General features: G+C 43.7%; 1 protein-coding gene and 1 long non-coding RNA gene across 3 annotated transcripts in view; one reads left to right on the top strand and one right to left on the bottom strand.

Moving 5' to 3' along the window:
- DOCK3 (dedicator of cytokinesis 3) overlaps positions 1-11,873 on the bottom strand; it is a 454,424-nt gene extending 442,551 nt beyond the window's left edge. Inside the window, exon 1 of the mRNA XM_084829818.1 lies at positions 11,771-11,873. Coding sequence (XP_084685944.1) covers positions 11,771-11,873 — 103 coding nt within the window. The remainder of the gene's footprint in view (positions 1-11,770) is intronic.
- Positions 11,874-12,401: 528 nt separating this feature from the next.
- LOC146354733 (uncharacterized) overlaps positions 12,402-21,340 on the top strand; it is a 71,916-nt gene continuing 62,977 nt past the window's right edge. For both annotated transcript variants that reach the window (XR_014788481.1, XR_014788482.1), the window contains exons 1-2: positions 12,402-12,559; positions 13,371-13,432. This is a non-coding gene — a long non-coding RNA (uncharacterized LOC146354733). The remainder of the gene's footprint in view (positions 12,560-13,370; positions 13,433-21,340) is intronic.

The following is a 21,340-nucleotide window of genomic DNA, read 5'->3' as shown; positions in this document are numbered from 1 at the left end:
GTTGATTTTATTATGTATGTTACATGTAGATCAATAAGAGAGCAATCCTATGGCCCCTAGTCAGAGCCTGGGGGGGACCATAGGATACTTCTGATTCCTGGATCCAAGGTTGGAGACACTGCTTCAACCTCACACCCAGGAGTCGGAGCTGCCCGCCCCTTCACCTGACAGCCAGCATGGAGGGAACTGTGCCGGCTGCCATTCTGAGGTTGCAAAGGTGACCCATGGGCTCGGGGAGAGGATTCAGGAAGCAGGGATATGAGCTATCCCCAGCCATCCCCAGCCTCCTTCCCTTCCCTTCCCTTCCCTTCCCTTCCCTTCCCTTCCCTGACACCTCAGCTAGATGGGTGAAAATGCCCGTCTAAGATAAAATGCAGAGCGGGGGGAGTGAGGAGGCAAAGATTGCTTCTGCTACTCCCAATGTTCTGCATTGGATGGCCATTAGCCCCCAAGTTTGGTGGCTTACAGCCATCCCAATAGGATTGCACCCTAAGACATATGATTCTAAAAAGAATGTGAATAGTATTGTTTGAACAAGCTTTTGTATATTTGTAGTATAAACACATTTCTAGAAAAGTCAGCAGGGTAAAAACTGTGTTTGTGGTATGGCAAGATGCAGTTATGCCACTGGATCTCAACCAGGCTAAAACGGCTTGTACAATAATTATCTTGGGAAGCTTCTATAGAATGGATATGCAAGCTTCCCCAGAGAAATATCTGCTTCATAGTGACTAATAAGGTATCCAGTTATATTCCAGGGAAACAGAGCACAAAGCCTTAGAACCAAGTTTTGGTTCAGATAGAACGACTGGTAAAATCTGTGTTTCCTACCAATCACTCAGAGCACATCAGAAAATAGTAGAAAGTCACTTACAGCGCAATCCTATGAATGTCTACTCAGAAGCAATTCCCACTGAATTCAATGACATACTCCCCAATGTGCATACAAGACTGCAACCTCAGAGGCTAAAAGCAAGCATTCTGTAACAGCACTGAGAAACATTACTGAGAAACATTACTAGATCACCTCACAAATGTACGAGGCCAGCTCAGACATTTATCTACATAAAACACCTCCTATATGACTGCTAAACTACTTCTGTCTGCCTTAAGACCAAAAAAATAAAAAAATGCTGTAGCCCTTAAACAAAGTAAACCATGCTGGTCTGTAAGAAAAATTCCAAAATCCATGGTCAGGCAATAACTTTATTAGGACCAACCAACTGTAAACAAAATTGATTGACTGATTATATTTCTGTATCACCCAACAGATGAAGGTCCTTGGGCAGTTTAAAAGTGTGAGAATGGTTTCGAGATCGTCAAGTCTCTTTATCAGGCAAGATATTACAAGTCTGTTTCTCCTCTTCCACTCCCATCTTAAGACTCTGGCCATGCAAACTTCATGACTTCAAAATCAAGTCAGCCTTTTTTCTCCACTCCCCCTGCCTTTGTTTTTTGTAACATTTCCAAATAACCAAATAATCAGTATCATCCAACACTGCTTGGAGTTGTGAGGCCACCACACACTTCAGCACCTTGCCCAAGAATGACAAATTTGATACCTGGTGGTAGTTATTTGAAACTAAGGGGTCTAGATTTGGTTTCTTCAACAAGGACCTCAACACTGCTTCTTTCAAAGCTGCAGAGACCTCATCGTCCCTCAAGGAGACATTGACCACCTCAGAGGTCCAGGTATGCAGCCCAGCTTTGGCAGATTTCACAAACCATGATGGACAAGGATCTAAATTTATTTTTAAAATTTATTTATTAAATTTATTAAGTGCCGATCTGGCCGGTCATCTGACCACTCTGGGCGATGTACAATGGTACAATTTTAAACAGTAAAATTATACATTAAAACATTACTTAAAAATACCCTAACCCATCCCAAATGCCTGCCTGAATAACCATGTTTTCAGTGCATGGCGGAAGCTCGTTAAAGAGGGGGCATGGCAGAGTTCTCTAGGGAGGGAGTTCCACAGAGTGGGGGCCACCACAGAGAAGGCCCTCTCCCTCGTCCTCACCAGCCTAGCTGTCCTGGCTGATGGGGCAGAGAGAAGGCCATCCGAGGCTGATCTTGTTAAGTGGCCTGTCTGGTGTTGCTGGAGGCGCTCCTTGAGATAGGCTGGGCCGGAACCATATAGGGTTTTTAAAGGTCAAAAGCAACACCTTGAATTTGGCACAGAAAACAATTGGTAACCAGTGCAACTCCTTCAGCACTGGAGTGATGTGATCATGCAGTGGCTGCCTTTAATCAGGAGAGACGCTGCGTTCTGAACCAGCTGCAGCTTCCGAACTGTCTTCAAGGGTAACCCCACATACAGCGCATTACAGTAGTCTAGACAAGAGGAGACCAGGGCATGTGCTACCGATGGGAGAAGATGGTCGGGAAGGTAGGGGTGCAGCCGCCATATCAGATGGAGTTGGTACAATGCTGTCCGGCTCACGGCTGACATCTGAGCCTCCATGGACAGCTGGGAGTCTAAAATGACCCCCAGGCTGCGGACCTGGTCTTTCAAGGGTAGCCATACCTCATTCAACACCAGGTCAACATCCCCCAACCCACTCTTGTCTCCCACCAGAAGTACCTCAGTCTTGTCAGGGTTCAGCTTCAGCTTATTCCTCCCCATCCAGCCACTCACCGTCTCCAGACATTTGGACAGGGATTCCACGGCCAACCCTGGTGAAGATTTGAACAAGAGGTAGAGCTGCGTGTCATCTGCATATTGATGACACTGCACCCAAACCTCCTAATGATAGCCCCCAGCGGTTTCACAGTTGTTAAATAGCATCGGGGAGAGGATGGAACCCTGTGGCACCCCACACGCGAGCAGCCACGGGTCCGACACCTCCTCTCCCAGTGCTACCCTCTGGTACCTGCTGGAGAGGAAGGACCGGAACCACTGTAATACGATGTCTCTAATGCCCATCCTCTCCAGGCAGTCCAAGAGGATACCATCCTCAACGGTATCAAAAGCCACTGAGAGGTCAAGGAGAACAAGGAAGGAGCATTTGCCCCTTTCCAAAGCCCTCCTCATATCATTTACCAAGGCGACCAAGGCCGTTTCTGTCCCATGCCCAGGCCTGAAGCCCGATTGAAATGGATCTAGATAATCGGCTTCTTCCAAGTGTGCCTTCAACTGCATCGCCACCACCTGCTCAATGATCTTGCCCCAAAATGGCAGATTCAAGACTGGGCAAAAGTTGTTCAAAATTTTGGGATCTAAGGAGGGCTTCTTTAAGAGCGGTCTTATCACTGCCTCCTTGACGGCTGATGGCATCATGCCCTCCTCAAGGGAGGCATTCACCACCGCCCTGATCCCCTCACCCAATCTCTTTCTGCAGCTCATAATGAGCCAAGATGGGCAAGGATCAAGTAAGCAGGTGGTCGGCTTTACAGATGAAAGCACCTTGTCCACTTCATCAGAAGGAAGAAGCTGGAACCGATCCCACAAAACCTGTGTGCCACAGGCCGCCTCTCGCTCGCTAACTGTATCCATGGCTCACGGAATAATACTCGTAATCCGATCAATCTTATCTTCAAAGTGCCTTGCCAAGGCCTCAGAGGAGGCCTTAGAATGCTCCAGCGGTTCCGGAGCCACTGGACCGACCAGGCTCCGGACCATTTGGAACAGCCTCCTGGGACAGCACACTGCGGACATGATTATTTTATTTATTTATTTCATTTCTATACCGCCCAATAGCCGAAGCTCTCTTGATACTATGCTGCCTCTATTCCTTTTTTGCTGCCTTCGTCACCACGTGATAGGCTGAAGATACAGCTCTAGCCTGTGTCCAATTGTCTTTGGAGTGAGACTTCTGCCACCGGTGCTCTAGCCATCTCACCTCCTGTTTCAGGGCTCGTAACCATGGATTAAACCATGGTGCAGTTCGAACCCTGTTCAGGGGAGATGGCATTTCGGAGCCACCCAATCTAATGCCCCAGTGATTGCAGCATTCCACCCACCCACCAGGGTCTCGACTGAGTGGCCATTTGCATGCTCCAGAGAATCCCCAAGCGCATTCAGGAATCCATTCGGATCCATAAGATGCCTGGGGCAGACCATTTTAATGGGTCCTCCACCCTTCCGGAGGGGTTGTGGAGCCAAGAGAAAGATGTAGGCAACGCATAAGCTTCAAGACCTACAGCAGCCAGGCCCCTCAAGAGTAAAAGTCTACTCAAGAGCAAGACTCTCCTCAGAAGTGGGGAGAGTCTGAAACCAGAATTAACAGTTTGCAGCTGTACCTGGGTGTGGGTTGGGAGATGTGACTATGTAAACTCTCAGTTGAGACACCTTTATTTCAATAAAGGAATAATAACTTTATTTAAGCTCCCAGAAACCTAGTTTTCCTACCCTTCCTTCTTTGAAATGAACTGCTTCTGACTCCTGCTAAGACCCTGTTCCTTGAATTGTGCTTGATTTGGACTGCTTGCCTGTGCTTGAGTTCAGCTCTGCCCAGATCTTGCTTTTGGACTGCCCTTCTTCTTGACCAGTAATATCGTGTTTCTGATTTCTGCCTGCCAAGAAGGTGGAGATCGAAGAAGTTAGTACCCTTCCGCATGTTTAAATGGGCCAAGGCCAAAACAATTTTTTAGCTTACATAGACACCAACCTACAAAGAATTACTTGTAGAAAAACTTTGGAGCTAGAGATGGATGTCCCTACCTCCCAATCTACAATTTTCAATGCTTAATTTGAATAAGTGATTAATAAACTCTGCCTCCAAAACTGGCTTTTCCTGCTGATGCTCAACCACAGAACATGCCAAGTAATAAACTAGAGGGCCTCTGAGCATATAAGAATATCAGATCACTAAAAACTACAGGTAACACATCAAAGGAAAATCGTAGGCATAGTTGAGTAAAAGGTTTGCATTTCTGCTCCCTCTTTACACTTTCCGAGTGGCTAGAAAAAAAAATACAATAAAATCTCCCACTAGCCCCAAAATCTCTTCAACAAGGAATTGCTCACAGAATTTTGCAATTGAAGATGAACATTCCTCATGCCTAACAACTCATTACTAATCTTTGCTAATGGCTGAGCCTCAGGGCAAGCAAGAGTCTGACAAGAGAGAAGAGCTTATTCCAGTGCTGTTGCAATTAACTGGATTTCAGTTGGGTGGGAAAGATTAAACATACATTGTTTACAAAACAAAGTGGCGGTGGGGAGGGTCTGGCAGGAAGCTTTCCATTCTGGAGGAAAGTATTGGCGCATAATTTACGCATGTAAGCCTGAAAACTCACTGAGCCCTGCATACCTATTTCAAGGGGTAGAATTACATGAGGGCATGCTGCAAATCTGAAGACCAGAGTCTTCTCACCTGTGGGGCATGCTATACAGTCAAGGGGAGTGGTTTACACTTTATCTGCAAACTTGAATTGGATACTCCAAAGACTTGAAATGAAGCTCATAGTGGCTGCGTTCGCACATGTTAATCTGTGGTATGGGTTGTTGAATTCTGGGTTGTCACGTTGTGCAAACTGTCATTCTGGAGCAAGTCTTTTCTAACAGAATTACTAGACAGAGCTGGAAAAGGTAGAAGCTGTTTGAGTTTACACGTGAATGGCAGAAGCAGATTTTGGGTTGCCAGTGTTGTTTTGTGACTAGTTCTACCTCCCTCCACATCGTTATAAAACTTGTTTAATTGTTCATCGAGATAAATTGCCCCCTATGCTTGAGTTTCCAGTGATCTCTCCTCCATAAGGAAGTCAGTCTTGTAAAATTTTGCCCAGAAATCCCCAAGTCTTTAAGAAACGGGGGTGGGCACACAATAATATTTTTATTTATGAAGAATCAATGGCTAAGAAAGTTGCAGTTTCCCCTTTATCAAGGAAAGAGAGATATCCTGAACAAGGCCTTCTATATCTGATAAATGTAGAATGCATAATTGAAGTAGAGTACTGGCCTTGCTCTCATAAAGGCAACATTCTCTGCAAACAAGTACCAATCACCACTCAATTGTTGGGAAGTTCTAAGAGTAAAAGTAACAGAATTTCTTACAGGTATCACCTCTTCCCAAAAGCTTCAATCACGTGCTTCAGATTTGGCATAGTATTAAGAGGTGCTGTTATTAACTTAAAATGGGTGTTTCAACCATTCCAGGAAAACCAATCCACAAAACATTAACATTTTAGATCAGTTTAATATTCAATAAATTGCAGCAGATTGTCAAGTTACAATCTGAATTAACTCTAATATAATTATCCAAGGCAGTAAATTAAAATATTAATCTGACTACACAAAAAGTTAACTTAATAATGCAATCCTATCCAAGTTTATTCAGAAGGAAGTCTCACTGCATTCAGTGGAGCTTACCCCCAGGTAAATGTGCATAGGATTGCAGCTTTAGTTTTTAGTGAATATAGACATTTTGGCTTTGTATTTCACTATTTAAATCAAGAATAGTTGCAATTTCATAAGGTACCCTAGTTCAATCTTATGTGAAGTTGTACGATTTCACACCATTGGTTCTGCTGATCCTCTGTGATGTAGCTTGAGTTGCAGGGTTCTGCTATGGATCAGACCTTAAGCAGGAGTCAGGTTTCTCAGGAAGCAAAATGGAAAGAGATCAGCACCATGGAAAGCTCCAAGTGAGGCTGGGGCTGGAATCTAGACTGGGTTGTCTATATGTTGATCAATCAAGGATCAGAGTGAGATTGAGACATAAACAGAAATGTAGTCGCCATTAGGTTAGGGATGGATTGACTCACTGGAGTATGTGCTCAGCAGGCACTTGAGTGGCCGCTCACCTGCACAAGCCCCTGGAGGGCTTGGAGAGGTGTCTGGGAGCGTGCCACAGCTGCTCACTCATCCATGCAAGCTGCCATCTTTTACGCAAGATGGGGCTCTATATTTTGTATATTTACAGTTGCGCACAACGGCAGTCATAAAGGGCTATTTCCACAACATTAGAAGCCTCTAATGTTGTGGAAACGACCTTTACAGCTGCCATTGTGCGCAACAGTAAATATACAAAAATATAAAGCCCCATCTTGTGTAAAAGACAGTGGTTTAAAAGGAAGACGGGCGGCTGCCTGGTGTGAGCAGACAGGTTCTGTAAGTCCCAGTCACTCGTGTAGCTTGGCGGGCAAGGGTGGCAGCTCGCCGGGCTGGATTTGGGGGGGGGCAAGCGGGGGGGGGGAGTCTGAAGGACTCCCAGTCCCAGTTGGGCACCCACACCATCCCTACTTTAGGCAGGTTGGCCACACCTACATACCAACTGAAACTTGATCTCTTAAAGGGGCCTGGCCTGTTTTAGCAATCTCAGGCTGTGATTACATAGGAGTGGCTGGGGTATGCTAGTATCCTCATGATTCAAATCCTCAGAGTCTGAGGATAGTAAAGGGATCTCCTCTGGAGACAGGGGAGATGAATCCTGGGGTCTTTCTGGTGAACTGTGTGCTGGGAAGGTGGAAGCCTTATGATGCCTTCCTGTGGTCGAACAAGGGACAAGGGGTCAGGATCCTCTGAGAATGAAGGTTCAGAGACCTGGTCCATGGCATAACTATAGTAAAACATCAAAATCTATGTAAATGACAATAATGTAGAGTTCTAGGCTTGAATATTGAGCTGCAAACGCATATGCCTAACGCATATAAAACTTCACACAGAAGATTTAAACTTGAGCCGAACAAGACAAGTATTTTTGTCTTTTACTTTTTAAAAAAGAAAGTGTTTGAAACATATCTAAAGACCTTGAAAAGCATGTGTATCACCCTGGCCGTAGGCTTTGAACTCTTAATTTAGAGGTGCCAAGATAGTGATAAATCAGATTCAAAGGTTTACTTACAAGGAGACTTTATTGGGTAAGTTACAGCACACATGCGTACCCAATGGTTGGATCAGACAGCTTCTCTGAACCACGAGCCATTGGGTCAAATGGTTTTTATACCATACATGTCAGCAATGAGGCAGCACAACACTAGCAAGCACCCCTAGCTTCTATTCTGAGCATAGGCTAGGAGTGTTTGGTTCTCAAGCACAGCCACCTGCAGCTCAGCATAAACACATAGTTTCACCTCTCAGGCACGACCTGATAAGGCCTTCTACTCATTAGTAAGGGATGCGCTGAGAAGGCTGTTATCGGCCCTTTGAATCATCTTCACATGCTCAGAGGCTTACTAGTAAGGGAATTGCACCAATAATGAACTTAAGCAAGCATTATGGATCTCTAGGCCCCTCTAGCACTATAAATGACATGGCTACACTCCTGGGGCCAATACAGCATGGGATGTTGTACACAGGAATCCCACTGGGTCAGACCAAGGGTCAATCTAGTCCAGTATTCTGTTTCCAACACTGTTCTAAATGTATTGAAATTGTATTTTTAGCAACCAGCCATCATACAATAAAATGAATCTGAATCTCTTTCCAACAGTGCCCAGCCATATGTTTCCAGTAAGCCCAGAAGCATGGCACGAAGAAGGCAACAGCCTTCCCCTGCTCTTTGCCTTCCTCCCTACTGATAGTATATTGCCTCTAAACATGGAGGTTCCATTTGGTTAAGCATGGCTAATCATCAGAAATAGACTTATACTTCATGAATTTGTCTGATCACCTTTATCTTTTGTACTGATGTTTTAGTTGTTTCATTACATTTTGTATTTTAATGAAAATTGATTTTGGCTATTTTATATTTTGTATGTTTTAATAATTTTGTTGTCAGTTACCTTTAATCTTTAGGAGAAAGGTGACTAAGAAATTCAGTAAACAAGCAAATAACTATGAATAAATAAAATCTTGTGCCAGTAGTCATCACCACATCTTACGCCAGTGAATTACATAATTATGCACTCTGTGAACATACAATTGAAATGCATCAATATACCTCAAAGAATCCTATTGTAGGGAATTGGAAAGTAGGGCTGAGGAGACATGGGGGGGGGAATGCAGGTGGGGCAGTGGAGGTGTGCACATGCTTTCCTGCCTCAGGCGATAGGAGAGCTTATGCTGGCCAAGGTCTTAAGTGATAACAGGGCAGCAAGAGTTATACTATATGACTTAGCTGTTTGTGTGCCTCAGATCTTAGCAGATAAAATTGTTTCTTTTCATATATCAAAACAATTACATTTCAGAAGTCAGATTCTTCTTAGCTAAAAGTTTAATCATTTGAATCCTAACTTTCTTTCCATGAAGAGAACAGAGTTCACATTCACTGGACGCAGCCTCCTACCCTCCCTGAAAATCTGCTCCTGAGGGTTGGGAGACCACTGAAAATGTTGTGGGATATGGTACAGGGGACTGTAGATGAAGGGTTAGAAATTGCTCCCCCCACACTTTAAGTGAATGGAAGAGCAACTTAGAATCCAAGTTGTTGTTAAAAACAACAACCCCTCAGTGCTAAATTCCCAAGCTAACAGTCATCACTAACAGTTTGATAAACTGAGATGACATGAGATTGTAACAAACCTCAGCAAAGTTGGCTTCTTTATGATAAGAGCATGATTCTGTTCAGCAGCAACCAAATTATAAAGACCAGAGCATTTTCCCTGAAGTCTGAGAATTCATATTCCTACCACCTTTTAAATCTTTTATTACAGCCTAAACAGGAGATGGCTTTGCTAGACACTCCATAGCACACAATACCAACTCAAAATTGAAATGGTTTTTCACAATCAGTATTTCAAAACATCTATTCTCAAGTAGACAACAGTAGTTTTCTGTGAGGGATATTTAGGGCACAATCCTATGCATGTTTAGACAGAAAAAAGTCCAGAAAAAAGCATAGCTTACATAACTAGAAGATGCTGGTGTTACCATGTTATGAGTAAGAAACAAAGGTAAGGTTACTGTTTAGGAAGGGGAACAGACAGTTGAGGAAAGAGAAGGGGTAATTTTAGGGAGATGTGGATTCGTTTGGTGTATTTCTATAAACTATGTTAAAAAAAACTGGAAAGAAGCACCAAAATCAGTATTTTGGGCCTCCAAGGCCAGCAGGGAAGATTTAACACTGCATTGCAACATGAGACAGTAAAAAGAATGAGTATTTCACCAAAACTCGACACTTACTCATCAACCATGAGAAAACTGTTGGTATATCCAAGTGGACTAAGATTTCATATTTATTGAGGAAGGCTGAAAGTTGTTTGTTTAATCATTTGTTATCCTCAGCTGTAAGGTTCAATGTATGAACTGTCCAATCCATAGACTGGCTACATAAGGAAATTTAGTCCTTAATATCTTTTTACTACCTTATCTTACAGTGCAAAGTTAAAGCTATCATGACCATTAATGGTAGTTATTCGTCAATCTCGTATTCCCTTTATTTTTAGACTTTAACTCAGCAGTAACAATTTTTTCCCATTGTGTTATTGCAGTGCTGACTAATTCCATATTGTCACATTGTGTACACTGTGTTTGTGGTACAGTTATGCTTTCTGTATATCTTCAGTTGCCTATTTTCAAAGTTGAACTGTTGCATAAAACACCTGCACCTCCTTCATGTGACCATATCCTGGCTTTTTCTATTATTTTAAGGTAATATATTGAAATATAAAAGGCTGCATTATATGTGAGCTGACACTTATTGGGTAACAAACAAAGTGATACTGATGCTCTAAATTTTAGTTTAAATATCAATACGGCAAATTTTACCATAATACAAAATATAGTCTATCTAAACAATATTAAACAATACAAAAGCAGAGTGAATTTTCTTAAGGGAAATGTGTCTGGTCTAAGAACTGTGTCAAGCATGTAAAAGAAATCACAGCATACAATATCATCATTATGGTTCTCTTTGTCACCCTCTATCACAGCAGCATCACCACTTTTTTTGTTTCAAACGTTCACCTGGAACATGAGTATAAGATAGATTGGAAATAGAACCCAAAAAACTATGAATGAACATCATTCGAATACTAAAACATGTATATATTAATAAAAATCAGGTTACATAATGTTATAGATGGAAATGCGGATTAGCTGATGAGATAAGCCACAAGTATGGTACCTATTTTATTCCTGAATTTGTATACCATAAGTGTGCCGAGTCTCGACAGTAACCAAGTTGCGTTTTGGTTACCCGTCTGGAGTGGAAAGGACACAGAGCAGGTGCGTAATTGGCGCCCTCTAACGACGGCAGAGTCACAATTCCTTATCTTTAACCATAACAAGATCATCATAGACCGCTGATAACAAGGAAGGCATTGCACAAATAAGTAGGTTAAAACGATGAGACTGGATTTCTGATTATTTCAGTAAACGATGAGACTGGATTTCTGTTTATTTCAGTAGGCTGCTCCTGCACGCGGACTTCGGAAGGCTGTATTTTTCACTCCACAAATACACGCACTCACTAGACGGCTGGTTTTCAAATCCATACTCGCTCTACAGCACTGGATCAGAAAGGCTAACCGCATCCCTTCAAAAGCGAACGATGCCCACTTTCGTATTGCTGGAACACAACCTGTTCCATCGGTACAGTAATTGAGGGGGGCTTTCCCCCTCCGTCTCTTTCCACCTGGCGATGGGAGAGAGTAAAGGAGGGGGGAGGTCTGGGCTGCAGCAGAAATACGAAAAACGTTGCACACGCCATGGTTTCCGAAAAGGAAGGGAGGCGGCTCGCAGTCACCATCCAACAGCAGCAACCCCCGCATCCCTCCAACCTCAACTCCCCCCCCCACAAGCAACATCCCCAAAACGCCATTTTCTGACCGAGAACCAAGTTGGGCTCACTGGGAGACCCAAAAGTACCAGGCAGAGGCAACGCGCGCGCAACAGGGAATAAGCGCCGCCACCATTCACCTCAGGAGGCAACCTCCGCTCACCTCCCGCTCGGCCATCCCATTCCCAGCGCGCAAGGGGAGACGAAGGAGACGAGACTCGGCACCTACCCACGCCGTATTTTTCCTCCTCTGTCGGGGTCCACATGCTGCTGCCGCTCCCGCCGCCGGTGCTGCTCCTGCAGCCGGCTCCCCCCTGCCAGAGCGGAGCTGCCGAGCCGCGATGCTCATGGGCGAGCGGAGGCGGCTTCTCCTGGTGAGCCCGGGGCCGCTGCTCCGCACAGCCCCCCGGGCACCGCGGCTGTGGCGGCGGCGACGTCTTCTCCTTTTTCCGGAGGCCGGGCAGGTGCGCTGGGCGGCAGCAACCGCAGCAGCAAGGCGAAGGAGCGACGAGGCTTTCCCTGGAGAGCAGCGACGGCTGGATGCCTCGGCGCTCGACAAGGCGCAGCGCAGCCGGCGCTCCCCCACCCCAACTCAGCCCTCCGAGGCGGAGCGGCTCCTCGGGTTCTTTGCCTTAATCCAGCAGCCGCAAGGGACTCCCTTCCTTCCCCCTCCCGATAACCGAAGAAGGCACCGGCAGCCCTCACTCGCCTCCTCCCGAGCAGCGGCGACGGCTGTTGTTGTCGCCGCTGAAGGACTCGCGCGCCCACCCACTTGCTAATCGGGCGCATGCGCGGAGGCCTCTCCTGCCAGCCTTCCCGCGCGGCCTCCACCAGTTTTTGAACGCGTCGCGCCGGGGTGGGTGAGGGGAATGAGGCGCGAGGTCTTCTCCTGCAGCAGCCTTCCTTCTAGGAACGCCCTCCGGGGTGTTTGCTTCCCTCCCCCGCTCCTGAGGTAAGTTAGTGCCGGGCCGGGCGGCCCGTTAAAATCGATGCCTTTCACACAAAATACATCTCCTCCTCCTCACACAACGTCAGCCAATAAAACACTGGTTTGTGTAAGAAATAGCTTCAGTGAATTCGGGACGTTAATTGTCAGCATAAATTTTCAGCCTGGAGAAGTTGGTGGGATTCTCGGGTGGGGGGAGGATGGGAAGACGCTCAGTTGGTCAGATGGCCCTCCTACTTGCTAGCAATGCCTTGTAAAACCTTGTGAGACAACGCCACGTACCACAATTCCGTAGCTGATTCTTCAGTTCCCAGGCTGCAAAATCAAGTGGAGAGTGTGGCTTCAGCGGAGAGGAATGAGATGTTACTATGATCAGAATGTCGTGCCTGTGAACATGATCTGGAGGGGTGCTGTGGCCCTCGTGTCCTGTTTGCGGGCTTCCCGTTGAGACATCTAGTTAGCGACTGTGCGAACAGAATACTGGACTAAATAGGCCTTTGTTTTTAAATAAGTTTTTGTCCTGGTAGAACAATCATCCTAAACTTTTCCCACACAGTACAATACATATTACAACCCAATACGTATTACATATGTCAGTCAATAAGACATCCCTTCTTTGAATTGAAAAAGTTATGTACATTTTTACAATCACTTATATATAAATTGTATGTTTCTTGTGCATAATCCAAAATTACTGATAATCAATTTTCTCTTCTTTAAATATCCTTAAATTTTATAAATAACAATCAAGTTATTGAAAAACAAAATTTAATATTTGGATATATTACTTGGATATATTACTTTACATCCTAAATAGGCCTTTGGTCTGATCCAGAAGTACTCTTCTTATGCCACACCCAGGCACAGCCAGTGAAAACGGTAAGCACGAAACTATTTGCCCTACTAGTGTCTAAAGTGAAATAAGGTATTTAGAGTGGAATAACACTGAACAGAATGTCAGTGGCTAGTGTAAAAGAAGGCATTAGGCAGTATCACAATAAACGGAGTGTGGATTTTAATAACAGCATCTGGAAGAGATAGAGCAATAGCACATGTAAGAGAGAGTGCACAACAGTGGGTGGAATGAACCTTGAATGAATTGACAAGGTCAAGTGAAACAGCAGTAGAATGAATAATCTAGAATAGAATTATGGGAATTGATGTTGATTGCCTGAGTAGAATCTGGAGTGGAGCATCTGTGCATGAGGGAAGACAGTTTATAGATGAATCATCAGATTTGGAGTGGTGCCACTGGAATAACGGTATCAAGAGTAAAATGTGGAGTTCTAAAGAGGGATCCTAACAAAATAACAGGGTAAATAATGGAATAACATTAGAATGGTAATTTCCAGTGAAGTGTAACGGTGGAATGTCTGTGAAACAGTGGCATCTAGAGTGGAATACTAAGGTTCAAAGTTTGCGGGCAGTGGAATAATAGCTGCATCCCTAAGTGAAATTACAAGCATTATGGCATCTAAAGATCTAGTCTTGCAGTCCTTAGCCATTCTGCGTTCCTGCCACGCATGGGGTGAGAGTGGGGAATCCTTAATCTGGGTTTTCAATTCATGGATTGCTTCTATCTCATCATGAAAAATAAACTAATAGTAATACAATGGATAACAGTGACACCCCTTCCTCTCCTGTCTCCCCCTTTCCTATAGTTAACAATTTCCCAAGATAGCTTGGCTGAAATGTCATCTTTTTGCAACCTGCCCTGCCACACAGTCCTCGCAGCCCTTATGATTAAACATAAAAATGAAGTAGGGATATTTAATTTCTCCACTTTATGAGAAAACATATGTAATTCTATAAGCCAATAGTCATAATCACAATAAATAAATAAATAGTAATATTTAGATAGCAAACAAGAGGTCAGGAAGCCTAATAACTTTTCAGCAAAATTTCCTTCTTCTGATTACTCCCTCCTGCCTTGCCAAGTAAAACTGTTGTTCATAATACATGCTTTTCTTCAAGTTTCACACACTGTCCACCATCCTAACTCTAAATAAACCAAAACAAGTAGATGTAAACTGGGGTGGGGAGACTAGAATTGTCCATTATCTCCAGACAAAATCTTTTCTAAATATCTGGTACTGTCCTGGTCCACTCCCAGCTGGTAATGCAGCAGTGGTGATTGATGGAGGTGACAATAAAACCAAAAAAGACTGCCATCCTGTTGTGCAGCAAACTCTGATGCTGAGGGATAACATCATGAAGCCTGATCCTGTGCTTTCTTACTTGATCATAAGTAAGTCTCACTGAGTTCAATGGGATTTACTCAATTGTAAGTATGCTTAGCATTACAACCTTAAGCTTTTGTAAGATCTCACAAGCTCCAACAATGATTCCTGAGTGTAATGCCACCAGTACCAGAGTTATTTTTCTCTGCTGATACATATGTCTCAGAGACATTTGATAGGAATGGAGTGACTGCATTTAGGGAGGGGGCTAGAGGACCTTTAACTGTGATCAGCTGTCAGACAGGATGTGGATGATTGCTTGCATTAATAACTGCACAAACATGATTAAGGCTGAGTTACTATAACATACTCCTAGGCCTTCGATGCAGTGCTCGAATTGTGGGAGAAAGGGCATGGGATGCGTAATGAAATCAGTAACCCATACACACACCTAACTCCCCCCAATTTTAGCCACAACGTTTGTTTGTTTATTTTTATACTGCCCAATAGCAGTATAACAATAAACAATTAAAACCACAACATACAAGACAATAAAATACAACATAAAAGTTTAAAACTACAATATAAAATAATAAGCAAACAGAAGCTAGCAGTAGTGCAAAATTTTTAAATACAATACTAGTTATAAAACAAACTGAATGACTAAAATGCCTGGGAGAATAAAATGGTCTTCACCTGATGCTGAAAGGAGCACAATAGGCGCCAGGTGAACCTCTTTGGGAAAGTCATTCCACAACTGGGGTGCCACAGCAGAAAAGATCCTCTTCTTAGGAGCCACCCACCTCAGAACCACTGAAGCTGATCTTAGGGTCCAGGTAGGTGTATATGGGAGGAGATGATTCTTCAGATAGCCTGGCCCCCATGCCATTTAGGGCTTTTTATATTAGTACCAGCACTTTGAATCGGGCCCAGACATGGACTGTGCATATGGAAAAGTACTGGCATAATATGATCACATTGGCCCAATTAATAGTCTCTGTTAACAGTCTCACTGCCCTATTTTGGACCAGCTGAAGCGGGCCATTTTCAAAGGCAGCCCCACATATAATGCATTGCAGTATTCCAAACGAGAGCTTATTAGAGCATGGATAACTGTAGCTAGGTTATCTCTGTCCAGATAAGGATATAGCTGGTACTTCAGCCTAAGGGAGCAATCCTGTGGCCACTAAACAGTGGCTAGACAGCCATAGGATATCGTGTTATCAGGGAACTGACCTCCCCCGACTTCCTCACTGCCTCAGAGGCCGCAAGGAACAGCCCTGTCCTCCAGGCTCGCAAGAGGAGTGGGAGCGGCCGAAAAGGGGTGTGGCTGGAGGCATTCAGGGGAAGGGAGGGTGGAAACGCATGTACAACACATCCTATGTGTCGTACAGCAGCCTCTTTCCCCACTCTGTGCTCCCGTGGCTAGACAGCCACAATTGGCTGTCCAGCCAAAAAGGCAGGGCAGGAGAAGCGCGGAGGGAACGATCCCCTCCGTTCTTCTCCTGCCCTGCTTTGGATAGGCAGTTGCCTCTGAGTTTGGAGGCGGCCGCCTCTCTGGATAGGATTGCACCCTAAGCTGATAAAAGGTGCTTCATTCCACTGAATCCACCTGTGCCTCAAGTGACAGTTCTGAATCCAAGAGCGCCCCCAAACTACAAACATGATCCTTTAGAGGGAGTGCAGCCCCCTCCAGAACAGGTTGAACATCACTTAGCCGAACAGATAAGCCATCCACTAACAGTACCTTGGTCTTGTCTGGATTGAGCCTCAGTTTCTTAGCTGTCATCCAGTCCATTACTGTGCCCAGGCATTGGTTCAGAACATTACTGTGCCCAGGCATTGGTTCAGAACACCCACTGCCTCACCTGGATTTGATAAAATGGAGAGACAGAGCTGATTGTCATCCACATATTGGTGACACCTCAGTCCATATCTCCAGATAACCTCCCACGGTGGTTTCATGTGAATGTTGAACAATATGGGGAATAAAATAGAGCCCTGTGGCACCGTATAACATAACTGCCATGGCACAGAGCAATAATCTCCCAGCACCACCTTTTGGAATCGGCCATCCAATTAGATGCAGAACCAGTACAGTACCTCCAACCCCCCGCCCAGATAGCCTATCCAGAAGGATACTATGGTCGATGGTTTCGAAAGCTGCTGAGAGGTCCAAGAGAATCAACAGGGTCGCACTCCCCCTGTCCCTTTCCTGGCAAAGGTCATCCCACAGGCGACCAAAGCAGTTTATGTTCCAAACCGAGGTCTGAAGCCCAATTGAAATCGATCTATTGAAATCATGACCTCCCCCCCCTCCTTCTGAAAACAGTAACTAAGGGAGCCATCACAAAAAGCTGGACCTCTTCTGATCCCCTTGTAATTCAAGCAGTGCTTAGATCAGGATCAGGGAACCTGTTGCCCTCCAACTCCTCTCAGCCCCAGCCAGCATAGCCAGTGGTCATGGATGCTGGGAGTTGTAGTTCAACAACATCTGGAGGACTGGGGGTACTTCACCACTGGTTAGATGAATATTCAGCTTGGTCTTATCCTTTGCCTTAAAAAGAATGGTCCTAATCCAGAGATCCTCTAGCATTTATCAGTTATTGGAGGAGTTGGGGGGCTGAGTTCAATCCTCCCATCCCATTACAGATTATCAACACTGTCAGAGCTGACTGTGCTGATAATTGATCCAGAGTAGCTCTCTGAGTTTGGCACCAAATCACCATCACCATTATCATCTGGTTGCTCTCATCATGGGGCAGCTCACTTTCAGAATTGCAGAGCATTTTTATTAGGTCAGCAGCAATATTTCTTGCCTGTTTCTTTGCCGTCTTTCAACAACAACACAGAATAAAATCTTGTGTACTGAGAAAGACATATAAAAGATGCTAATGCCATAGAAAATGATGGGGCTGGAAAATCAGAAGTGAGAAGGAGATAATATTGCCCCCTTTTATTTCACAAGGTGAGCTTCATGAGAGCATTAGGAACAATGGCATGCTGGTGGTACAAGGGGAAAAGCATTGGTTTTGAAGATGGTTCCCACCCCCACACAAGGGTAGGCGTGGGGGTCTGCCTCTCACCTGCCCATGGCATAGCAGGGATGGAAATATGAAATTATTTATTATTTATTAAATTATTTTATTAAATTTATTAAATAATAGTTTGGTTGAATAATAATAGTTTCTTCATTTATTATTGTGTTTTCGCTTTGATTTTAAATATTTTAACTAATGAGCTTTGTATTTATTATGATATATTTTAATCTTTAATTTATAAACTGCTTAGAAATACATTTGGAGTTGGTAAGCAGTATATAAATTGATTAACAGTTGATTCTATACATATCTATTCAAAAGCAAGTCCCATTGAACTCAGTGGGACTTACTCCCAGATAAGTGCACATAGGATTACAGTCATAATAATAGTAATAATAATGACAACCATAATAATACATGTACTGAATGCCTCATAAAATAATATTCTCTAGGCATTTTACAAAAACATAATATGAGTAAGACAGCAATAAAACCAACAATATGAAACGAATACATGTGGCAACATAGCATAGGCTACAATATCGCCTATAAGGTAAAATCAGATTGTAGGGACTAAAATAATAAAAAAACAAAAATACTAAAAAGTTTTTAAAACTTTAAAGGTGCAGTCCTATGCAGGTTTAGGCATGAAAAAGGGTCCTACAATTCCCAGCATGCCCCAGCCAGTATGGCCAATTACAGTTTGGCCCATTTTCCCCACACCAAATTGACTTTATGACAAAATCCAGATCTAAGAATAGGAAAGAAAATGTTTCTGTGGCGGATCTGGACAGATAAAATGATCTTTACCCTGAATCAATTATTGGGTGTTGATGATGAGTTTTTGCCATTTTCAGCTTTGCGAGATAAATTGGATTTGCCAGCTACAGCTGAATGGCAGTATTCGCAATTGAAACATTCGTTAGTATCTAGATTCGGTCCTGCTGCTTTTACTGCCTCGGAGTCTCCTTTGCTATTGGAAACACTTATTGAAGCTGACCCGGTATATCTACCCACAATTTATGTTTATAAATACCTAGAATCAGTGAATAAATATGATACACGGCTTCTGCAGTAGGAATGGGACATGGAATGTCCTATTTTGCCTAATCAATGGACTCCTGTTTTGGTGTCTATATCTGATATCTCTATAGACCTCCGGTTATGTCTTATTCAGCAAAAACATTTGTTTTGGGTTTATTGGATGCCGCAATGTCTCTTTAACAAAGGCTTGTCAAACTCGGCTAATCGTTGGAGGTGTAATGCAGCTAATGCTTCTTGTATTCATATGTTTTAGAAATGCTCTATAGTTGCCTCCTTTTGGGAGGAAGTTATCATATGGATAAACTTTGTATTGGAAAGCTCTTTAAAATTTACTGATGTACATGTTCTCTTAAACTACTTACCTGTTTTTTGGAACATAACACACAGTCAGTGGAAATGGATTTTTTGCGCCCTCTTGGCTGCTAAAAGACTGATACTACAATACTGGAAGGATAAAAGCTCACCGCCCATAATGCAATGGATTGAAGACTTAACAGCACTAACAATATTTGAAAGAGTGGTATATAGGTGTCACTTGCAAATAGACTTATATTTGGATATCTGGTCTGCTTTTACTGAGGTTTATGTGTAATCTATCCTATTCTTTTTTCCTTTTTTTCTCCCCAGAATGTTGTATTATTTGAAACTCAGGACTTTACAGTATGTTGTTATATTTTCAATGTTTTATTTTGTTATGTTTTTGTTTGTTTTGTTGAAACTCACAAAAAAAATTGATTTTTAAAAATGTATGGCTGCCTGGAGGGATGCTCGGAGTTGTAGGACTATTTTCTGTCTAAATGTGCATAGGATTGTACCGTAAGGGCACAATCCTATGGGGATAGGCGGCCGCCTCCAAACTCAGAGGCAGCCGCCTATCCAATGCAGGGCAGGAGAAGCACGGAGAGGATTGTTCCCTCTGTGCTTCTCCTCCCCTGCATTTCTGGCTAGACAGTCAATTTCAGCTGTCTAGCCGCGGGAAGGCAGCGCATGAGAGGAGGCTGCCAGACGACACATAGGATGTGCTGTACCAGCATTTCCGCCTTCCCCACCCTGGAATGCCCTGTTTTGGCCGCTCCATGCTCCTTTTCCAAGTGAGGAGCATGGGGCTGTTCTGCACTTCCTCTGAGGCAGTGTGTGTGTGTGGCGGGGGGAAGGTCGGTTCCCAGAAAACCACATATCCTATGGCTGTCTAGCTGCTGACTAGCAGCCATAGGATTGCTTCCTCTAACACGTAAAACTTCTGGGACAACAGGTAAGTCTTAGCCTGGCATTGATAAGATAGGAGTGTGGGCAACAGGCAAGCTTCCCTTGGGAGAGCATTCCAGAGCTGGGGGGCCACCACAGAAAAAGCCATCCGAAATGGTTCTTAAACTTCATCTGCTATGTATGCATGTAGTTGTTGAAATAATGTAAAGTTGTGTAATGTTTTTATTTTCCATTGAGAATAATTACAACTTCTCCAGATAGTGCATGAAAGGCCAGATGTCAGCAGGCTTGGTGGCATGGTATGAGCAACAGGCTAGCCAACAGCTGCACCTTAGCAGCTTCTCCCTGGCTCTTCACATGCAGCCTAACTCAGTAGAAAAACAACAACCACCCCACAGCCATTCAGGACTGCTGGTGGAAAGATGAGAATCAGAGACAGGTGATTCAAGCCAGTTCACTGAGTTACTTCCTTGTAAATGTTAGGATTGCCTAAGGTGCATAGCTATCTTTGACTTGCTTCAGATTTTACCAGTCAGCTAGCTCTCTTCCTGCCCCAGGCGAAATCCAAAGGAAGATGGGAAGGGTCATGTATTTGTTTGTTGCCCGGTCCTAGGGAAAGGAGGGTAAAGGACTGGGAGCTTGTCTTAAGTATAGAAATGACTAATTGCAGCTAGACACCATTATTCCCTCTGCCTTTTTAGTGCTACTTCTGTTCTCCTAGATTACTTCAGCATCTAATGAATCATACCAGAGGTTTGGTAGATCAAAGTGACCTCAAACAAAAGCTTGACATCTTCCTTCTGCATATCCTTGTCAGGGTTGCTACTTTCATCTATGGAGTTAAATCTACAATTGCAAAATACTCTAACTGTCCTTGAATAACATCCAGTATAGTGAATTGACCTTTGAGCAGGCTTAGACACATAAAGATATTCATAGAGATAGCCCCACTCACAAACCATGTTTTTGTCAGTCCTGCTTTCATTTTTCTTCCATTTGCAACTAATAAAAAATATGAAATAAGCACACATTTGAATTGTATTACAAAACTTGTATTAAAAAGTATTATTTTCTGTAATGTTTGCATTTTCTGAAATATCTGTAAAGGTCTTATTGCAGCATTATGTTTGAAAATATATTGAGTTGAATCCAGACTTTCTAGCTCCCCATTGCTGATGGATGAAAGGGGTTAGGATCCTAAGCTGTACAGGAAAAAAAGCGGGGAAATGCCACCTCACCTTCTGCCCTGACCAGCATGAGTCTTCTCATTATGTTCTGCTTGTTATGCTTAGAGTAGACCTATTGAAATCAATGGG

This window comes from Heloderma suspectum, chromosome 2 (genome assembly GCF_057233095.1).
Source record: "Heloderma suspectum isolate Gila_16-S chromosome 2, 16-S_ref, whole genome shotgun sequence".
Taxonomy (NCBI): domain Eukaryota; kingdom Metazoa; phylum Chordata; class Lepidosauria; order Squamata; family Helodermatidae; genus Heloderma; species Heloderma suspectum.
Note: the sequence above shows the minus strand (reverse complement) of the source record. Positions and strands in the feature narration are given on the sequence as shown.